General features: G+C 50.1%; 1 protein-coding gene across 1 annotated transcript in view; it reads left to right on the forward strand.

Annotated features, from left to right (window-relative positions):
- BZW2 (basic leucine zipper and W2 domains 2) overlaps positions 1-21,229 on the forward strand; it is a 37,202-nt gene that overhangs the window by 12,084 nt on the left and 3,889 nt on the right. Inside the window, exons 3-9 of the mRNA XM_051962311.1 lie at positions 3,921-4,024; positions 5,512-5,577; positions 6,530-6,665; positions 8,068-8,177; positions 12,641-12,811; positions 14,008-14,154; positions 14,444-14,582. Coding sequence (XP_051818271.1) covers positions 3,921-4,024; positions 5,512-5,577; positions 6,530-6,665; positions 8,068-8,177; positions 12,641-12,811; positions 14,008-14,154; positions 14,444-14,582 — 873 coding nt within the window. The remainder of the gene's footprint in view (positions 1-3,920; positions 4,025-5,511; positions 5,578-6,529; positions 6,666-8,067; positions 8,178-12,640; positions 12,812-14,007; positions 14,155-14,443; positions 14,583-21,229) is intronic.

Below are 21,229 nucleotides of genomic sequence, written 5' to 3' on the forward strand. Positions count from 1 at the left end.
GATCACATACTCTCAGGCCTGGAAATAGAATGGTGTCCGGGCATTTTATTAAAGGCCTATCACAGGATCGAGAAAGCAGGCCCAGAATGCGGTGGAAGGTCAAACCTGGAATGGGGTCCAAGAGCGGAGGCCCAGAAACCCTCTCTCCCTCCCTGCCCCCCTCCCTGCCCCTGGATCAGGTCAGAGAACAATAGGAGCATTCCTACAGCTGGGACATCCAAGGTGGGCACTTTGATTTCTGTCTCTGGTTAGTGGCTGATCTAGAGAGAAAGGCCCCAGAGCTTCCCCAAGGGAGCTCGGCCTCCACCTCCGCACCGTTAGGTCCCAGGCCCTAGAGATACAAACCCAAGGATGGATGGGGCTGCCCCAAGGAGCCTCCGTTCTGCAGGAAGAAAGCTCACCTTCACCGAAGAAGCGAATCGACCAAGTCTGCAGGGCAAGCACAGAGTAACTGGGGTTGGCAGCAGGCGCCAGCTCCCGGGGGCAGCGGGCAAAGCTTTGAGAAGGCGTTGGCAGCAAGGCCGAGACTTGCTCCAAGCCCAGGGCTCCAAATGGGAGGAAAGAGAAGGGAAGCACGTCTCAAGTGAGACCTGCACTGTCCCTGGAGCCAGGCAGGGTCCGGGAGCTGCTGCCTGAGTTCCCGTGCTCGCCTCAGAGGGTAGGACGAGAGGAGGAGGGGGGAGGCTGGGGAGGAGCCGGGGGACGGTCCCCTTTTCTCAGGACTGCTCAGCCCGGCCCCCATAGACCCCACAGTGGGACATGTGGACCAAGCTCGTGGAGCATTTGGGGCCCCCAACTCAATCCCAAGCCCCAGATGGGGAAGCAGGGCCCCCTGGGGGAAGGAGGGAGGTTGGTAGACTTCAAGCTTATAGTGTGGCAACCAAAAGCCTTCATGGCTGCCTGCACGAAGAAGGCTGGCAGCCCCGAAGCCCAGAGCGGGCAAGGTTTGGGACCAGAGAGCACCCCTGCTTTGCAGCGGCCCTGCGTGACTTGGGGAGGAGTCATGTCACCCCTCTGGACCTCAGTTTCCTCATCAGTAGAATGAGGCTATTGGATGATTCGTGCTCGAAGGGCTCTTCCAAGTCGCAATCCCACCTTCTGCAAGAGGCCTTTCTCGGTGCTTCCCTTCCAGTCAGGCCCGGTGGCTTCTCTGAGATCACTTCCATCAGCTCTGGCTAGGTCTTCGCTGTCCCTGGTGACTGGCCTGCTCTCTCACCCAGCAAAGGGAGCTCGATGAGGCCACGCGCCATATCGTTGCCTTTCGTGCATCCCCAGCACTTGGCACCGTGCCTGGCATACAGTAGGTGCTTAATAAATGAATCCTCACTGCCCGAGGCTACAGGATTCTAAGTCCTAAGCAGAGGACAGCCCACTCTCCTCTCCTCGTTCAGACCACTCCGGGGGTCGGCGTGATGTTTCATTCGAGCCTCTGCACTGATGGACGCTAATAAAATAGTGTTTAGTGGCGGGTGACCGGGTGAAGGGCCTTGGGCCCGGCCCAGAGGAGGATCAGCTCGGGAAGCTCTCGGATAAACGCCCTCGAGAAGCCTGCAAGGGGAATGTGATCTGACTGGCTTTGGCCGGCCTGGGCCCTGCCCTCCCAGGAGGTGAGCCCAGGCTGTTTGGCCCCTGAGGACAGAACCAGGAGCAGGCACAGGGCAAACCTCCCCAGGAGTCTCCTCCAGAGCCTTACGGGTTGCTTCAAGCACTCTCTGCTGCATCCGCCCTTGCTGTTCTGTCTTTGTGGGGGGCTCTGCCCCTAGCCTGAGATTCACCTGAACAGCTCAGCCACCTCAAAGCCTCCAAGGCCAAGGCATGACCAGGCCGCTTGATGGTACAGTGGGAGGAGCTTTGGACCTTCAAGCCTGCCTCAGATATTGGCTAGCGGCGTGAGCCTGAGCAAACCCTGGAATCAGCCTCAATTTCCTCATCTGTAAAATGGAGATAATAATAGCACCTACTTCCCAAGGTTACTGTGAGGATCAAATGAGATCATGCATGTAAAGAAACAATTGCAAACCTTCAAGTGCTATATAAATTCTAGCTACCATCATCATCATTACCATCACCATCATCATCATCATATCATTGATCACCATCATCACCATCATCATCACCATTGTCATTATCATCATCATCACTATCATCATCATCATCATCCTCATCATCACTATCACCATTAACAGATCATCATTATCATCATCATCACCATCACCATCATCACCATCATCATCATCATCATCATCCCCCCAATTAGTTAGCATCTCTCTTCCCAGCTCTTCCGTATGTTCTCATCATTGTTCATGTTGCTTCCCTTAGTAGAACAGAAGCCTCTTGAGAGCAAGAGTAGCTTTGGGTTTTACCTCACAGAGCTCCTTGTCCACAGTAAGTGCTTAATGTGTGCTCGTTGACTCTAATTGAATCCTGGCTGGGGATGTCACCTAGGGAATCCTTGTCCAGCTGCGCGTTGGACTGAACAATCTCTGCCCTCGCTCTGACTGAGCCAGGGATCCTGAATCGGGAGTGCTCCCTCCATCCCTGGCACCGCGTGGCTGCCCATGGCCCCAAATGCCCCGCTACTGCTCGGGGCACTCGCCTCCCAGGAGAGATGGAGCACTTAAGAGTCGTCTCCTTGGCGGGACTCCACCCAGCTCACACCCGCCTGCTGGCATTTGCTCCAGTTAGCTTCCATCTTTCCGGGTCACGGCTGATCTGTGAGCTGCATCTGAAGTCGTGTTTCTTTGGCCACGGCCATCACCCGCTGCTTCCTTAGGGGGTTCTTGTATCTGAACTCGGTCGGCGCTTATTTGTGTGCTCGTCCTTTCCCTTAGTGGGCCGGAAAGGCTTTGTGAGCAGGGATTGGCCATCCCCAATGCCCAGCCACATGGCAAGGGCCCCAAAGGATCGGGCTGGAAGTCAGCCACGTGGCTACCAATGGTCTCTCAGGATGGGTGACGTCTCAAGGGCTCCCTTTCACCCATTCTGGCAGGTTCAATTTGGGAGGATAAATTCTTGGACTCCCTCACCCCCCCTTCTCCAATTCCGGAAGGTACAGTCTGCCTGTGCTTTACGGTTCCCTGTGCACTGATGGGTCCTCTCTCTCTTTCTCTTCTCTTCTGTCTCTTTCTTTTCACTCTGTCTTTGTCTCCCTCTTCTCTCTTTTCTCTTCTCTCTTTTCTCTTCTCTCTTTTCTCTTCTATTTCTCTTCAGTCTTTTCTCTTTCTTCTCTCTTTTCTCTTCTCTCTTTTCTCTTCTCTTCTGTCTCTTTCTTTTCACTCTGTCTTTGTCTGTCTCCCTCTTCTCTCTTTTCTCTTCTCTTCTGTCTCTTTCTTTTCACTCTGTCTTTGTCTGTCTCCCTCTTCTCTCTTTCTCTGTTTCTCTCTCTTCTCATTCTATCTTCTCTCTGTTTCTCTTTCCCCCTTTCCCTCCATCTCGCTGTCTCTATATTTGGGTCTGTGTGTCTCAGTTCTTTCTGTCTCTGTCTGTCTCTCTTCTTCCCTCCATGTCTGTCTGTCTCTGTGTCTCTATTTCTGTCTTTATCTCTCAGTTCTGTCTCTGTCTCTCTCCCAACGTCCTTCCCTTCACCGCTCTGCCTGCCTATATTAACGTTTTTTCTCTGGACCTGAGATCCCCAACCCGCAGCCTCAGACTCGGGGAGGACGGCAGCCCCATCCTCCTGAGGCCTCCTCAGTGTCCGCAAGCGCTCTTCCACTGTTTCCTTGCATCAGTCGAATGAGGGAAAGGCGCCTGCCGCCCCCTCTCCAGCCCCATCACTGTCCCAGGGACATGGCCCTGGAGTAGTCAGTCTGCCTCGGACGGCTTTTCTTTTTGTGTGAGCACATCTCATCGGCCCTACCCTCTTGCCTCGATCCCATAAGTCCTCCGCTCCGGCTCCTAACGTACAGCTGTGTTTCTTTCAGCCCCTGGCGGGACCCGCATAGACGATGGGGACAAAACCAAGATGACCACCCACTGTGTGTTTTTTGCCGTCGAAGACCACGACGCCATCAGAAACTACGCTCAGGTCAGGCCCGGGGGAAAAACTGGGGATGGTCAATGTCTGGGGGGGGGAGGGGGGAGCCGAGACCCCTGGGAGGGCAGGGCAAAGAAAGCCTCCGCTGGCCGAGTCCCCGAGCGCTTCTCCGGGGGCCCTGCGTCCCCTTCCCCGGTGGGAGGCCAAGGAGTACTGGGCGGGGGTCCTGCTCGGTGAGTCAGTTTCTCCAGGGAGCCGCTGTGCCGTCCCCCGTTTCCTCACCTGCTCTATGAAGCAAGAGTGCGGCTGTTAGCCCGAGGCAGACGAGGCGGAAGGATTCCATAGCTGAGCATTTCGGGGCGGGGTTGGGTTCAAATTCTGCCTCCCTGCACTCTGGCTGTGTGACTAGGGAGGGGCGTTGGCAGGCCGTCATTCCATTTTAGATGGAGAAAGAGAGAGAGGGTGGGCTTTGTGTTTTTCTCAGTAACTGGGTGCCCAGCGAGGGCCTCACTTGCCAGGACTCGGTCCCCAGGGCTTTCCTCCATCCTTTCCTAGTGGCAGAAGGGGGTGGGCCACTGACCGTGGTCACTGCAGGAGATCCTCCTCCGTTTCTTTCTGGCATTGGGTGTGGAGGGTCTCAGGCCTCTCAGTGAACAGATGCCCGGCCTTCGGCCAGCCCAGCCGGCTCTCGGCTTCCCTTCCTCCTTTGTGGTCCGTCCTTTGTCATGATTCTTAGAACTTTCCCAACTAGGGACGCTGCTTCTGGTCAGTGTAGGGACAGTGAGAGCTTTCCTCTTTCCATTCCGCCTTGTCCGGGTCTTGGGGAAGTCAGTGGGATGAAGGTTCCACTTCCAAGTGGCAAAGCCTGGGCTCCGCGCTGCCGGCCTCGGCTGGGGCTTCACTTGGCATTCGATGCTCTCCTGCTTAGGGAAAAGGAGCCATTTCCCAGGCAAGGCTCTCATACGATATAATCTGTGAAGAACATAGTCATCTCCAGAAGAAGCCCGACTTCTCTGTGTGGCACAGTGGTTAGACCGCTGGGGCTGCAGTCAGAAATCCTGAGGTCCACTCTGACCTGAAACACTTTCTAGCTGAGAGTAAAATGGCTACAAAGGAGAAGGGCTGCTATATGATGAGGGCTGGGGCTTGTTCACTTGGGCTCCAGAAGGCAGGACTAAGGAGGGATGGGGGGGAAGATGCAGAAGCAGATGTCAAGTTGGGGAAACCAAGGCAAAGCAGTCATGGTCCTTGTCTCTGAGGAGGTTGCCCAGATGCTCTGAGACCTGAGACAGCTGCAGGTGGTGGGAGGGTCCAGGTGTGTGGAAAATTACTTCATCCCTGGACTTTGACCCCCCAGTGATGAGCCTCTCAAAGCCTCAGTTTCCCCATGGGGAAGGGGATGCTGCTGCTGTACTGTCCTAGACTGGTTATAGAGAAGGCTCTGACTTAAAGTGTGGGAGAAGCGACATGAAGGTCTTCTCCCTTCCGAGGCCTTTGAAATTCACGTGCTTCTGTCTAACATCATCGTTATCTTGCAGGTCTTCAACAAGCTCATTAGGCGATACAAATATTTGGAAAAGGCGTTTGAAGATGAAATTAAAAAGGTAATTTCTGATATAGAAATTGGTTCCCGTGAAAGCCCGGCCGCTGATCCAGGCTCCCGGGGTGTTTGTGCTTGAGTAGGGGGGTTTTCACTGCGACAGATCGCAGGGGTCCGAAGGCCCTTTCGTTTCCTCAGCCTGAGGAAGCCTGTCCGTCCACGCAGATCTGGGCCGTTTAGGAGTCAGTGGGTGCACGCGGTTTGGTCCTACAGCCGTAATCAGCAGAGCTGGGATCTGAGCCCCGCGCTCTAGTCGCTGCGCCGTCCTACCTCCACATCCAGCATGGATTCGGTCATTGCTATTGATCCCGCCCACAGAGTAGTTGGCTCTGAAGGGACGGCCGGGGAGCTCAGGCCTGGGCTTCAGAGAACTTCAGGTCTCAAGTCTTTTGGGTATCCAGATAATTACCAAGAAATATGGTTCCTTCCATGTCAAAGAAAGCCGGGGCCTGAGCAGGGTGTGGGTTAAGGGACGGGGCTTCCTCGGCCTAGCTGGACAGCGCGCCTCGTTTAGTTAGCGAGGGTGGTCCGAGTGGGAGGGGTCGTCTTGTTCTTGTTGTTAAGGGGAATTGGATGGAGGCGAGGCACAAGGGAACACGGGCGATGGAAGGAAGGAGCTCCATTTAGATCCCAGCTCTGCTGCTGAATTTCCTCTGTGGCGCAGGCACTTTGCACCTAATCTTCCTTTTCTGCAAAGTGAAGGGGTTCCCTCCAAACCCTGGAGGATTCCTCCAGCGAATCAGGCAGCCCAGAGGCTTTGATGCCATGGTGGTGTAACCCTCCAGGTGCAGAGCCCACTGAAAGCCTAAGCAGACACAGCCACTGAAAGCCTAAGGCAGACACACCCTCTGCTCCAAGGGGCACAGCCCCGGGGCTTGGCCCATGTGGCCATCGCCCCAGGCCTTCTCTCTGCTGACCCGTTGGTCTGATTGGAGGTTTCTCGGTTTGACCCACAGCTCCTCCTCTTCCTCAAAGCCTTCTCAGAAACGGAGCAGACCAAGCTGGCCATGCTCACGGGCATCCTGCTGGCCAATGGGACGCTGCCAGCCACCATCCTCACCAGCCTCTTCACTGACAGTATAGTCAAAGAAGGTAATTCCTCTCCTCATCGCCAGGAAGAAAAGGGAGTCACCAGGGACTCGGGCGCTGGGACAAATCTCGGCGTTTTGGCCCCGATCTGGGATTTCATTAATGTGTGAGAAATTCAAAAGCAAAAATTAAATGGTCCTTGGCTTCTGGGACCCTTCTCATTGAAGGAACATAAACAGGAAAAGGAGCCCCCTTGGGAACCAGTGCCGGCCCATAGCCTCATGCCCACAGCAGCTTCAGCTCTTCCCGAGACTCCTCCTTCCCCTCGGCCTTCTGGGCCCCAGGAGACCCAGCACTGACTGACACGGCTCAGCTCGGTTCCACAGAGATGCAGTCCCCGGAGCAGGGGACGACCCAGTCACTGCTTAGTGCCCAGGGCTCAGCAGAACCTGTGGGCACCTGGAGCGGGGGTCTCTGGGCCGGAGGCCGGCGGCACTTTCCCCAGGAATCGGCAGCGATCCCAGCCATGCTGTGCCAGACACACTGAGGACGTTAAAGCAAAGCTGGACAGAGAGGTCTGGCTCTCGTGGCTGGAAACGCTGGGCTCCAATGGACAGCAGGCCTTCGCTAAACTTCTGTCTGCCCCAGGTCCTCATTACTAAAGAGGTGGCTCAGTGGGCTTTGAGATTGTGCAGCTCCACACTGAGCGGGAGGACACAGACAAGAGGAAAGTGGTCCCTCCCCTGAAGGGGTGTGTGTGTGTGTGTGTGTGTGTGTGTGTGTGTGTGTGTGTGTGTGAAAGAGAGACAGAGAGGGCTGCCTTGTTCCTGTAGGTCCCAGTCACTGAGACCTTTGCTTTTGAGCTTCTGAAAGTCTCCTCTCATTTATACCTGGGGGTAATTTCAGGTGGCTGGGTTATGTCAGATTTGGTCTAAACTGTCCCCTTATTAAGGTCTTATGGAAAGCAGGTGGCAGAGTGACTGGGCCAAGCCACGCCGGTGCTCCCGGGCTCCATCCCTCTCCCCCCTTCTCCAAGGAGTGCCTCCGGTTCCTGCGCCCAGCCCCTCTCCCAGACTCAGGGCCCTCCCTCAGGAGGCCTTTTTTGGTCCTTCTCTCCCCACGCCCTCGGGGCTTTCCCCAAGTTCCCCTGAATATGTTCCCTCTGTATATGTCATACAGCCCCTTCCCAGTAACCTCCCTGCGGTCCGGCACTGGTTCACTTCTGTCCTTTTGTTCCTGCGTCCGGCATCTTCTCGGGACACGGTTCTTGGTACCCAGTTCTCGATACTCAGGTAGTGCTTGATAAACCAGTGGATTCTGGACACTCGGAGGAAGGCCTCTGCTTTCTCAGAGACTTTCCCTGCTGAAGCCAGACTGTGAGGCTTTGCCGGGTAGGGAGCAGGCCACCAGCCTGACCCGGGACGGCCCCCCTCTTTCTCACGGGTTTCCCTTTACGCTTTCTCAGGGATCGCGGCCTCCTTTGCGGTGAAGCTCTTTAAAGCCTGGATGGCCGAGAAAGATGCGAATTCTGTTACCTCTTCTTTGAGAAAAGCCAACTTGGACAAGAGGTTACTTGTAAGTACGGCGGGACTGTCCGCCTGGTGGAACCGTGGGAGGTGGGGGTCATGGGCTCACTCACCATGCTCAGCCCGGGAGATCCCAAAGGGCTTTCAGGAAGCCTCCCTATCGCTCATCCTTGACATATGTGGGGAAACTTGGGATTCATCATCCCACGCCATGAGCTTGGAGGAGTGGGCCAAGAGTGGAGCCCTACAGTGCTGTGTTCTTCAGCCGGGGGGACTAGCTTGTTTTAAGTCAAAGCCAGTGAAAATCGGAGGGAACCTGACGTAGAGAAAGGGTCTCCCTGGAGATGTGGACATGCTTGTTGAAATGTTGCCGGCATTTGGAGGAATCACAAACTCGTAGGAGTTTTCGGAAGAGCAATCTGGCCATAAGCATTAAAAGGCCTAAAAATCAGCTCTTGATTCTATTTCTGAGAATATAGCCTAAAAGTGTGATCAAAACCAATGAAAAACGAGAGCTATCGGTGTGCGATTTTCAAAACAGAATCATCCGTAATTGCCAAAAAATATATATTAAAAAACTAAAAACAACAGCAATTCCCAAGAGGAGATTGTCTGAATAAGTTGTGGCCCGCCACGTTAGTGCAATCTTAGCAGGAAATTAAACCCCCAAAGTCAGAGGAAAATAAAGAGCTATGGCACGAGTTCCCAGAGATATGGCAGAGCCGAACGGGCTCATGGAGGGGCACAGATGTCAATTCTAACAATAACTCTTTGAGAAAGAGAATCCTGAGAGAGACTTGGAGAGAACAATGGAAGAGGCAAAAAATTGGATGTACTGAATTTAATTGATTTGAGACAACATGCACACAATGAAGAAGAAGAAGAAGGAGAAGAAAGGAGTAAGAACTAATTTAATGAATTGTGCTGATAATACAGATTTCATGCATAAAATTTCCCAGTATCATTAAATATTATGATAATTAAATATAATAAATACCTCTGGAACCAGCAAGTACATAGAATTGTTCTGTGGCTCAATCCATCTTTATCCAAGTCACTCTCACGGATCATGAGGAGTCTCCCCAAGGATCTGCCCTCCCCTCTTCTCTCCTCTCTTCTCTGTCTGCAGTACATGATCGCCTCACCTCCCATAGGCTTAATAGCCGCTCTGTGCAGACGACTGTCCCATCTCTTTCTTTGACCCAAGCTGGATCTTGAATTCAGCCATCTTTTGGGCATCTTGACCCGGCTCTTCCATGGGCATCACTAACTCACAGGTCACAGACAGAGCTTCCTGCTCTCTCCCCTCCTCCACATTGGCCTTTTATTATCAGGATGAATAATGGGAGGCAGAGTGAAGGAAGCAGAATAAGCAGAATAAGGATTGAAAATAAAGCAGCGACTACAGGATGTGTACAATGGAGATTGTTGCCTCTATCCATGTTTGACTAAGTATGAGACATGGCAGGGAAGGATCCCAGCTCAGACGACAGCAATTCTGGCTGACGATCATACATGTATCTTTTATACCGGCTTTAGGAAACAAGTACAAGAGCTAGGAGTTCCCTAATAGGAGGGACTCCCATATGAAAAAATTCCTCCACCACAGCAGGTCGCTGCCTCATCTGTAATTTAGAGAATCACCAAGTGCCCTCAGCTTCCATGGGCTTAATGTGGTGAAGCAATGTATCCTCAGGCACAAAGAGCCACGATGTGTCCAAGGCTGGGCTGGAGGCCCAGGCTCTGAACTCTGGGCTAGTTATCTACCATACTACACTATCTCCTGTTGGGTGGTACAAATGAGAAATAATCAATGTTTATGAAATGAAGTCATTTGTAATCTTTTTGTTTTTCTTTTTGTTCTCTATATTAGAATACTTGCACTTGTCAAGGGAGATTTAGATAAAATTATACCTTTAAAAAATTCTGGAAGCATAGCCTAGAATTCTGGAATACTAGAAGAGCCAAAATCCAGCAGAGGGGAAGCCTGGCCTACAGAAAGCCCCTGGTGTGGGCCCCTCTGCTTTAGACCATCCTAACGGCATTCACAAGCAAAACTGGCTGAATGATGAGGGCTGTACGGTGGGCCAGGTTTGCCGGCATTTCGATGGCGAGCAATTCTCTTGGACCGCTTTTGTGTTTGGATTCGCGGCTCCCCTTGCTTATTCCTCCTGGTGACAGCCAACTTATTTTTTCTTCAGAAGAATGGAACAGAGATGGAACAAATAAAAGCTTTAAAAAATGAATTATTAACCTGTTATAAATCAACGTGCTTCTAATCACCTCTCCATGGAGGCATTTGACTTAAAGGACAGAGGGAATCTCACATCACCTTCTCAGTAACATTTCTTTTTGCAGTGCTGCTCTCTGATTTATCCCAGACAAGGTAGACCATTCTCATTTTCATTGTTAAGGTGTCTGCTTCCATACAATGAGAACCAACTACTCATTATAATGCTCCTTGGCTAACCTGGATGCAGTAAATCTTGTTGGACACAAAATACAAAGAACAAAGATTTGTTCTCAACCTGGTAAAAGATGGAAAGAGTTCCGGAGCTGGGGTCCGGGAAATGCAGCTTGAATCTTGGTTCTGGAATTTACTGCTTCCTCATTGGTAAATAAAGGAGGACGCCCAAGTGACCTCTAAGCAACTTGCCTTCCACCTCTAAGTTTCTGATCCTACAATGATGGAGTCCATTTGGACTTTTCTTTAGCTTTTCTTGTCTATTTACCTGTTGTGCTATGCCTCAGTTTCCCTGAATTATTATGCCCTGAATAGGGTTGTTTTAGCCCCACTCCTTTGTCCCTTGCCATTGAGACAAGTTGGAGAAGAGACTCTGAAATACCATTGAGTCATAAACTCCAGGTGCCTCATCACGATTCTTGCTGGGACAATTCCTCCTCTGTTTGAGTACTTCCCCTTGCCTCGCTGTCTATTGACCTCCATCCTGTCAGGACTAAGTTATGATCCTTCCCTGGAATTATGGCTTGTATCCTCGCCCCCTTACTCAGGCCATATATCCTGTGTAGCTAAAAAAAAAAAGTATTAAAGGCCTCTGCCTCAGTTGCTGAAGGCTAAATGCTTTGGACCACAGTCCCATTCACCCGGCTAGTCTTGGCTAGTCTTGGCTAGTCTCAATTCTCCACAATTAAACTGATTAAAACCAAGCCCTGTCTTGCCTCAGATTCTCCGGCATTAAATTGCTCCTTCCCTGCCAAGGGAAGGGCCAGTTTCATCCTTGTCTTTGTGTCTCTGCATCCAGCATATGCTAGATTGTTGTTTGTCCTTTGTTCTCGAAAAGGACCATGACATCGGGGAGGTGATGCTGTGACATGCAAGTACATGCAAGTAACTTGGGTTGAAGTGAGGGAGGGCCGTGCAAAGTCACCGGCCTCGCTTTCCCCTCCAGAGCCAGCTGGGTCCAGTGGCCAGAGAGAGATCGGGATGACTGGAGAGGGCCCCAGGTGCAAGCATGCTAGATGCTGTGGGCACTGTACCATCAATGAGCACTCATCGACTGGAGGAGGGACTCTACCCTGGGAAGGAGGCTTCCACTGGGGAGCAGATTCCTACACAGAAGCACCCATGGTACAGGGGATGCAACTTGAAGGCACAAGGGATCAGCTTTCAAGATATGTCAGGGGTAGGGAGGGTGCAAGGGCAAGTTCTGAAACTGTATTTTAAAAACCATAGAAAGTGTCATCAGAACAAGCCCAGGGAGAAGATACCAGCGACTCCCAAGCCCTAGATGTGCTTCCAATCTAGGCAAGCTCTTGGGGTCTCTGGATACCTTCCCGATATCCTGGATGACAACATGAACAGGATTTGGACTATGGCTTCCTACAGCTGTATGCCGGTAACAGAAAGATGCTAAAAATATCAGATCCAGCCCTATCAGCCCTATCAGCATTCGGAACCAAGTTGTTGAGGCAGGACAGGAGTCTGGCTTTTGCTGATTCCTAGGATTACGCTCCGTCCACCACAAGGTGCCATCTCTGTGTCCACAACTAGTCTGCAGCTGATCATCTCTAAGACAAGTCAAAGGGAGTGGGAGGAGACAGGGATTTTATCTTCTTTCCTCTGTCTTCCTCCCGGCAATCAGCTCCCAGGAGCTTCACTTTTCTGTCACGGGGCCGGCCCATTACAGGAATATCTGAGTAGGAACTGGCAGGCAGTTTTATCCAAGCCCATCCAGGAAGGACTGGGGACAAGCACTTCTTACATGACCTCTCGTTTGCATTCAGTTCACTCTGATTCATACCATCAACTGACTGACTGACTCAGTGAATGTGCTGAGAAATTGTTCTTAACTTGGTTTGTTCCTCATAAAACGTTGCCTCCTGATAAAGACATCAGGTGGAGAGCTTCTTATTAATTAAATTAACCGGGGCTATGGGGTAGCCCTCTAATCTCATCTGAGCGCAGCCTTCCCAAATTCTGTGGTTTGGGGGAGTTTCGTAGTTTTTAGAGCTCCTGGGCCCAAAGCAGCCTCTCTTCTCCCTCTTTTCCAGGAACTCTTTCCAGTTAACCGCCAGAACGTGGATCACTTTGCTAAATATTTCACCGAGGCAGGTCTGAAAGAGCTCTCTGATTTTCTCCGGGTCCAGCAATCCCTGGGTACTCGTAAGGAGCTCCAAAAAGAGCTTCAGGAGCGCCTCTCTCAGGAGTGCCCCATCAAAGAGGTGAGTGGCCAGGCTGGGGGCCCATGTGCCCGATGGGCTGAATCCGCCCTCGTGCTGCACATGGGGACTCCTGATCCGAGGGTGACAGACATGAACGGTGACATCCTACCTTCGCTTTAGAAAGAGCCAGATCAGGATGATCACTAAGAGACCCTCCTTTCGGAAGGACCTTCATTAATTAACCATCTTCTTCCAAGATCTTTCCTCTCTCAAGCTGTTTGTCCAATAGAACACCAGGGGGCATCACAGTGCAAGAGCCCAAGATGGGTCCCTTCAATTTGTCCAAGTTCAGTCGTACTTTAGGGTTGTTTCTGTATAAATGAGAGTAGCTATGTGTCTTATTCTCCGGGCTCTGCTCGCTTCATTCACTTGGTGTCTCATCAGTTCCCACGACTATTTTTCCCTGTATTTTCCTCAATCTCAAGGTCTTCATTTCTTTTAGCACAATAATATTCCTTTATATTTCTATATCACCATTTCTTTAGCTGGCCCCTCGCTTTACTATCAGGTCTTGTTTGTTTGTTTGTTTGTTTGTTTGTTTGTTTGTTTGTTTTTTTTTTTTTTTTTTTTTTTTTTTTTTACTTTTGCAAAAAGCCATATTGAGAATATCTTGGCATATTTGAGATCCTTGCCCTCACTGGGGTCAATGGCAGGACTGCTTTGTCCCAGGATACAGTGGGCCACAATTCCAAATTCTCCTCCAGAATGGTTAGTCCAATTCGCAGTTCAGTCACAGTATATTTATATTTTGACTTCTTCCAACACGTCCAGAGTGGATGAGCTGAACAAGCTCTGCTTGGGGGAGATGCCCATCTGGCGCAGAGCTGATGAGCTGGGACAAAGCCCCAGATGCCCCACCCTAGTTCCATTTCTCTCGGTGCACATAGCACGATTTCTCGTTGAGCAGTCCTTCTCAGGGAGCGCCGTAATTATCCCCACTCTGCTTCTGGGAAGTCTTTCTCCCAGCAGCTGCACGCGGGGCTGCCGGCCAGGACCCAGCACATTTATTTTGGGGCCCGATGGAGGCTTGCTCCCAGAACAGAACAATAGGGTTCCTTGCCTTCCGAGGCAGCGAGGGTGGAGAAGGACGATATGGAACGGTCTGGCCCCCCAAAGCCCCTGAGAGGCGAGGGACGTCTGGCAGGTGAGACGCGCCATCCCCGCCTTGCTCTGGCTCTGCTTCTCTCCCGTGGCAGATCGTGCTCTACGTCAAAGAGGAGATGAAGAGAAACGCTCTGGCGGAAACGGCCGTCGTCGGGCTCCTGTGGACGTGCGTCATGAACGCGGTCGAGTGGAATAAGAAAGAGGAGCTCGTGGCCGAGCAAGCCCTCAAGCACCTCAAGGTGAGGGGCGGCGAGGAGGGGGCCCTGGCTCCCTTCCCTATCCCGCCCCCAAGCCCTGTAGTCCGGGACTCCCCCGAAGGACCGTTGCTGCCCGCGGCCTCGGCTGCCTGGCTGACCCTCTGGTGCTCAGGCTTGTCTGCGCGCAGCGCGGCCTGGGTCCCCAAGCACGCTGGGAGGGCGGTGCCCCCGTTTCACAGATGAGAGAGCCGGGGCTTGCCAGGGCCCGCACCCAGGAGTGCCGGGGGATCCCGGGGCCGCGGAGCCGCCTGACGGTCTCTGTCCTTTCCAGCACTACGCGCCCCTCCTGGCCGCGTTCAGCTCCCAGGGCCAGTCGGAGCTGGTCCTGCTGCAGAAGGTGCAGGAGTACTGCTACGACAACATCCACTTCATGAAGGCCTTCCCCAAGATCGTGGTCCTCTTCTACAAAGGTGGGTGCTCCCGGGCCGGCGGCAGGAGAACCTCCCGGAGCAGGCGCCCGGGAGGGGGAGGGGAGGGTGTCGCGGCCCCGGGCTGCCACGTCCCGTGTCCCGTGACCCTTCCCAGACCACGAGGTTCGGGGTCCGAGGCTGGCCAGGCTTCCGCAGAAATGGCTCCTTCCGGGCGTTCCCACAGGCCAGTGCCCCGCGTGTCCGTCAGGCCGTGGTCACTGCCAAATGTCCTCGGGTGTCCAGCAGTTTGGGGGGGAGCAGCGCCCCAACTTTCCGTGTATGGGCTGGAAGGGGCTTCTCGCTGCTTTGTGGGGGAAGCAGAGGGACCGTGTCCTAGGAGCCCGAGGAGAAGGGCTAAGTGCTCTTCTGGGGCCATCGCGGGAAGAACCATTCTCAGATAAAGGGAGGGGCCACGGCAGGGGGCGCGGGGAGGGCCTTCTGGCCCTTTGTATCAGGTCATTGCCCAGCGGACGTTCCCCGCCCAGGACCCCAGGTCCCCAGCCCTGCGCTTCCCCTCCCGGGAGACGCCTCGGTCGGTCTGGGGGGATCGCACCTAGGACGCTGGGCCTGAACCCCGAAGGGGTCCTCATGTGGCAGGGAAACTGAGGTCCAGGAGACACTGCCCCGCCCCCCTTTTGGGAGAGCTCCCGCCCGTGGGACCCAGTAAGAACCCGAGCTCGCTTTACCTTGTGGCTGCAGCTTTGCTAAGGCTTCACCCAAAGCATCTCGTTTGGACGTCAGAGCAGCCCCAGGAGGGAGGCCCTGTTAGTGCCCTCCTTGTGCAGAGGAGGAAACTGAGGCAGACAGCGATGGTGTGGCTTGTGTCGCTGAGGGGCCGAGGCCTCCTGCAGCCTTCCCGCCCTTCCCCCCCACCTCTCACCACTCAGAGCTGCCTGGAGTCATCAAAGAGATCGATAAAAGTCAATGAAAAGGCAGCAGCGAGAGTGATAATAAAAGTAGCTAGAAATCAGGGGCGCTCTTCCTCGTGCATGTGCTGGCTCTTGGGATCCTCACAGCACCCTGGGGAGCAAGGTGCATTTATTCTTATTTTACAGGTGAGGAAACTGAGTCAGTCAGAAGTTAGGATGTTTCCAGAGTGAACATTTCTAAGTGTCTGAGGAGGGATTTGAACTCAAATCTTCCTGATTCCAAGTCCAACATTCTATTTATTGGGCCCCCAAGCTGCCGCCAGTGAAAGAATGAAAGAAGGGAGGGAGGGAGGGAGGAGAGAAGGAAAGGAATAGAGGGGAGGAGGAGGAAGGAAGAATGGAAGGAAAGAAAGAAGGAAGAGAGAGAGGGAGGGAGGAAGGAAAGAAGGGAGGGAGGGAGGAGGGATGAAGGGAGGGAGGGAGAGAGGAAGGAAGGAAAGAAGGGAGGAAGGAAGGAAAGAAGGGAGGGAGGGAGGAAGAAGGGATGAAGGGAGGGAGGGAAGGAAGGAGGGATGGAGGGAAGGAAAGAAGGAGGGAGGGAGAAAAGAAGAGGGAAGAAAGAAGGAGCACTACATGGAGAGTGGGTGGAGGGTTAATAGAGAGGATTGTCTGCATGCTTCCCTGTTCTGCTACCAGGTCGAGAACACTAAATAAAGGCCCGAGTTCAGTCCTTTGATCCTCTCTGGGGGATTTATAGCTTTCCATGGCAGAGGATGAAGGGCATGGAGGAACTGTCAGCTTCTACTCATACCTACAAGGACAAGAGGACAGAACCTGACAAATAGTCAAGTTTCCTGATTGGAGACAGGATCTGAACAGTCAGCCTCTGCTTCTTTGCCTCTCTCTGTCTCTGTCTCTCCATGCCTCCGTCTCTGTCTCTCTATCTCTGTCTGTTTCTCTCCGTCTCCATCTCTGTCTCTCTCTCTTTGTCTCTGTCTCTGTTTCTCTGTTTGTTTCCATCTCTGTCTCTCTCTTTGTCTCCATCTGTTTATCTTTGTCTCTGTCTGTCTCTGTCTCTCTCTGTGTGTCTTCATCTCTGTTTCTCTTTGTCTCTGTCTCTCCCTTCCTCCTTTCACCCTCTCCCTTTCTTTTTCTCTCAGGATATGATGAGAGGTGGGCTGCTAGAGTCTTTAGACCTTCTACGTGGTCTCTTCTGCTACTCTCTGTAAACCCCTTGCAGACAAAAGGATTATTTATCTTTGGTTTTATGTCTCCGGTGTCTAGCACACAATAGGCACTTAATAAATGCTTGTTGCTTGATGGATTGGTTACGGATGAACTCTAACTGTATACCCCATCACTACCACACGGGAGCTAAGCCTAAAGACAAGTTGGCAGTATAAGCCCCCCACAAATGTGTCTCTGGCCCTGCTGACACAGATCCGAGCCTGTGGCTTCTGCAAGCCCGCAGCTCTCCTGACTTTTCCCTGCCCACTGAGAATCCCTGCCATTTCCCAGGCCATCTTACAAACGAGAGATCTATTTTGCCACCCACATCTATAACGGTCGGACGTGGGCAGAGGGATAATGGCTCTGTTCCAGTCGTCTTGAAAGAACGTGGCTTCCTCTTCCAGACTTTGGTCTATACTCCTATTAAGAAAATCACCTCCCCCCTTCCTGTGGGTGTTCTGGGCATGGAGGTGATGCAGTGGAGTCTGGGCCTGGAGCCCAGAGGGAGCTTCCTGAGCTCAAATCGAGGCTCAGCCATTCCCTCACTATGTAACCCTGGGCAAGTCATGTCACCCTGTTTGCCTCAGTTTCCTCATCTGTATAAAATCCTGAACAAGGAAATGGCAAGCCACTGCAGCCTCTTTGTCAACCTTAAATTGGGTCACTGCTGGGAAAAGAGCATTCTGCATTTTGTTTTCTCTCATTTTTTTTTTCCCTTTTGGATCTGATTTTTCTTGGGCAGCAAGACAATTGTGGAAATATGTACAGAGGAATTGCACATGGTTAATATATATTAGATTACTTGCCCTCTTCCCCCAGGGATCTAGGTGTTTTCCTGAGCCAGGCTGATTCTCTTTGTTCGGGATGCATTTTGGTGATTCTGGTGCATCTCAGGAGACCCTGAAGATGTGCTCTGGGCAGCCCAGCACCGCCCTGCTGGACAGCTCCTCAGGCTCCTCTAGAGCCCAGGGATCCAAAACCAGTTGGGATCACCGAGGTCCATGGAGTTCAACCTCTTCGCAGCCCACCTGGGCTTCCTGAGCCCAGGGAGGCCCAATGAGCAACCCAGGACCACCCAGGCAGCATTTGAGTCCATTTCCTCTGATTGCCAAGTCCAACCAACAAGAAGTTGGATGCTTTTTGGTAAAAATATAAATATATATATATATATATTGCACATAATATGCGCATATATATATATAAAATCTCAAGAGTTAACAAGGAATATTAAGTGTTTTCAAGAGCTGTTTAGTTGGCTCTGATTTTTACATCCCCTTTTGCCATGGGATGATGCGAATAAAGCAGAGCCATAAGTATGAGGAGCTAGAACTAGATTGTTGGGAACCGCACTGGCTGGGGTGGGTGGGGAGGAAAGGAGTTAAAGGGAAAGTCTGTAGTAGAAAACCAAAAAATGATATTAACATTTAGTATAAATAAATAGACACTGAGGAAACACTGAGTCCTGGAAAGTTGGGGCAAAGTTGAGCCCCCCGGAAATTCCAGACCATACATTCTAGAGGAAGTGTGGAGTGTTTCAACTTTTGAGTTTCTCTTGTCTTGGGTTATCAGGATGTGAATTGTGTCTGGAAGTTCTTCCATCTGGCTTGGGGACTTTTTAATAAATGACCATCCCCTACAGAAACTATCTTATTCATGTGATTTTAATTACCTGTAATTTAAAAGAAAATCCCACAAACAACAAATCCTTTTCTATGTTCCAAGTAACTCAGCTCAAGCCCAAGTTGTGATTAGTTATCCCACTTTGTCAGATTGGATTACTGAACTGAGAACTTTGTGAGTGGCAGATGATAAAAATCTTTTCGTGAAATAATAGAGCTGTATGAAGGAATGAATTCTAATAATACTTCTTAGAGCTGAAAGAAAAGATGGCAATTGTTCCTTTGAGAAAGAAGCCGAGCTTTCTGTGCAACCTGTCCCTTGATTTGGATTTATTTTATTTTGAAGAACTAAATTTAGAAATAGGGAGACATTGTATTCTGCCCATTCTCTCACACACAAAGTTCTGTTTTTTATTACCTTCCCAGGTGTAGATTCATATATTTTCTCTCAAGTTGATAAATGGATCAGTTCAAGCTTATTAGTTTAAACTACTTTTTCTTTTAAATTATAGCTTTTTATTTTCAAAATGCATACATGGATACTTTTTGACATTCACTCCTACAAAATGCTGTGTTCTATTTTTTTCCCTCCCTTTAACCCCATATTCCAGTCGGCAGGTAATTTAATATATGTTAAACACGTTCAATTCCTCTATATATATTTCTACAATTATCATGCTGCACAAGAAAAAATCAGACCCAAAAGGGAAAAAATGAGAAAGAAAACAAAATGCAAGCAAAAAATACCCCAACAACAAGAGTGAAAATGCTATGTTGTGATCCACCCTCAGTTCCCACAGTCCTCTCTCTGCATGCAGATGGCTCTCCTCATCACACAATCATTGGAATTGGCCTGAATCACTTTGCTATTGAAAAGAACCACATCCATCAGAATTGATCATCATATAATCTTGCTGTTGCCATATATAACTATCTCCTGGTTCTGCTCATTTCACTTTAGGCTACTTTTTCAAACACTGTTATTCCCATGCTTCTGGGAAATGAAAAAAAAAAAAAACAAAAAACAAATCTTACCTTTGTAAATTCTAAACACCTATATAGAGGCTTCTAAAAGAGGTTTTGCACAAGCAATCAATTGGCAAGCATTGATCAAGTTCCTATCGTGTGCCGGGTGCCAAGCTAAATGCTTTCAAAGAAAGACCAAAATAAATTTCCCTCACAAACAACTTTAAAAAAAAAAAAGCCATTATTGTTGATTTATGTTGGTGTTTTGTGGGTCCAGCCAATGTGCCCGGATTTTATTAGTGGTACTTTTCAGCAAAATGTAGTTTCCCTGTTTTTACTTGTTTGCTTTTCAGTCTTTTGGTCATTTCTGACTCTTCATGACTGCACTTGGAGCTTTCTTCACAAAGATACTGGAGTGCTTTCCCATTTCCTTCTCCAGCTAATTTTTTAGATGAGGAAACTGAGGAAAATAGGGTGAAATGACTTATCCAGAGTCACACAGTTAAATGCCTAAGGTCATATTTGAATTCATGAATATGAATTTTCCTGACTCCAGGCCTGGCCCTCTCTCCACTGCACCATCTAACTGCCATGTTTATCTCTTCTAATTAAGGCTGTTTTTTACCATCTTTCTCTGAGATCGATGGCCTCTTGTATCTTTTTTTAAAAGATTCAAATGAAGCACAATAGATATGGTCACAGTACCTTGTTTTAACTCTGTGTGTGTCTCTCTGTTTCAACTGTGTTCTTTTTAAGCAGTATATTGTTGGGTTCTGCTTCCTAATCTATACCATTGTTGACTTCCATTTTCTAAGCAAGTCAAACCCATTCCTATTCTTAATCATGATTGTATATTTTGTTTTCCCCTCCCTCCTGTCTTCTTATGCTCTTTATTTCTTTCTCTTCCTCTCTTTCCTCCTTCCTTTCCTCCTTCCTTCCTTCCTTCCTTCTTTCCTTCTTTCTTTCCTTCCTTTTTTTTGTTTCCCACCCCCTCCTCTTAAAGGAGAAGATGGGGGTATAAGATGAGTGACTTCCTCATTCATACTCTAGATTTGCTGTAATCTGTTTCTATCCCCCAATTTTTTCTCTTTCCCTTGCTGAAAGTCCGAGATAATATTATGATTCTTTCTTTCCTTTTTTTTAACCCCTCTTCAAAAGCCATTCTCTTTACTTAGAGGTTTAATTTATTTGTTTAAAGCTAATGCCTCCCTTAATCTACCTTCTTTTTTATTTCCTCTGGACCCTTCTCTCCTGTCCTTCCTGTTTCCATGTTCTCTTTTCAGCTCTCTGTTCATTCTTTTCTCCTTTGACCAGGTTAGATGGGAACGAGATTCAAGTATCAATAACTTCTGTATCTTCTTCCTTGTCTTCACATCTGGGCACCTCAATTATGTGCAATCATTTTTTCTCTCCTTTCTCTCTTCTCTCCCACCCCTGCACTTCTTTTGTTCTTAATTTAAATTCACCCAAACCTAACAGAACCATTCCCAGGCTCCCTGTCTAGTCAGACTCTCTCTGTGACCCCTGATGAGCTTTATGAAAGTTCTGAAAGAATCATCTTTCCATATTAGAATTTAAACAGTTTGCCCTTATTTAATCCCTTGTGATTGCTTGCTCATGTTTACCTTTTTATATTTCCCCTGACTCCTATGTTTATATTTCAGTTTCTGCTCAGCTCCTTTGATCAAGAATAGATTTCCTCCCTTTCATAGAATATCCATTTTCCTCCTCTAAAATCATATTCTGTTTTTCTGTGTAAGCTATTCTTTCTTGTAAGACTAGATCTTTTGCCTTCTGGAAAATTGTATTCTGTGCTTTCTGCTTTTTAAGGGGTGGCTGCTAAGTCTTATGTGGTTCATATTGTCCTACAAGAAGATTTGTGTCTCCTCAAGACTTGCATTATTTCTTGGGGCAGCTAGATGGTGCAGTGGATAGAGCACCAGCCCTGAAGTCAGGAGGAGCT

This window comes from Antechinus flavipes, chromosome 5 (assembly GCF_016432865.1).
Source record: "Antechinus flavipes isolate AdamAnt ecotype Samford, QLD, Australia chromosome 5, AdamAnt_v2, whole genome shotgun sequence".
Taxonomy (NCBI): domain Eukaryota; kingdom Metazoa; phylum Chordata; class Mammalia; order Dasyuromorphia; family Dasyuridae; genus Antechinus; species Antechinus flavipes.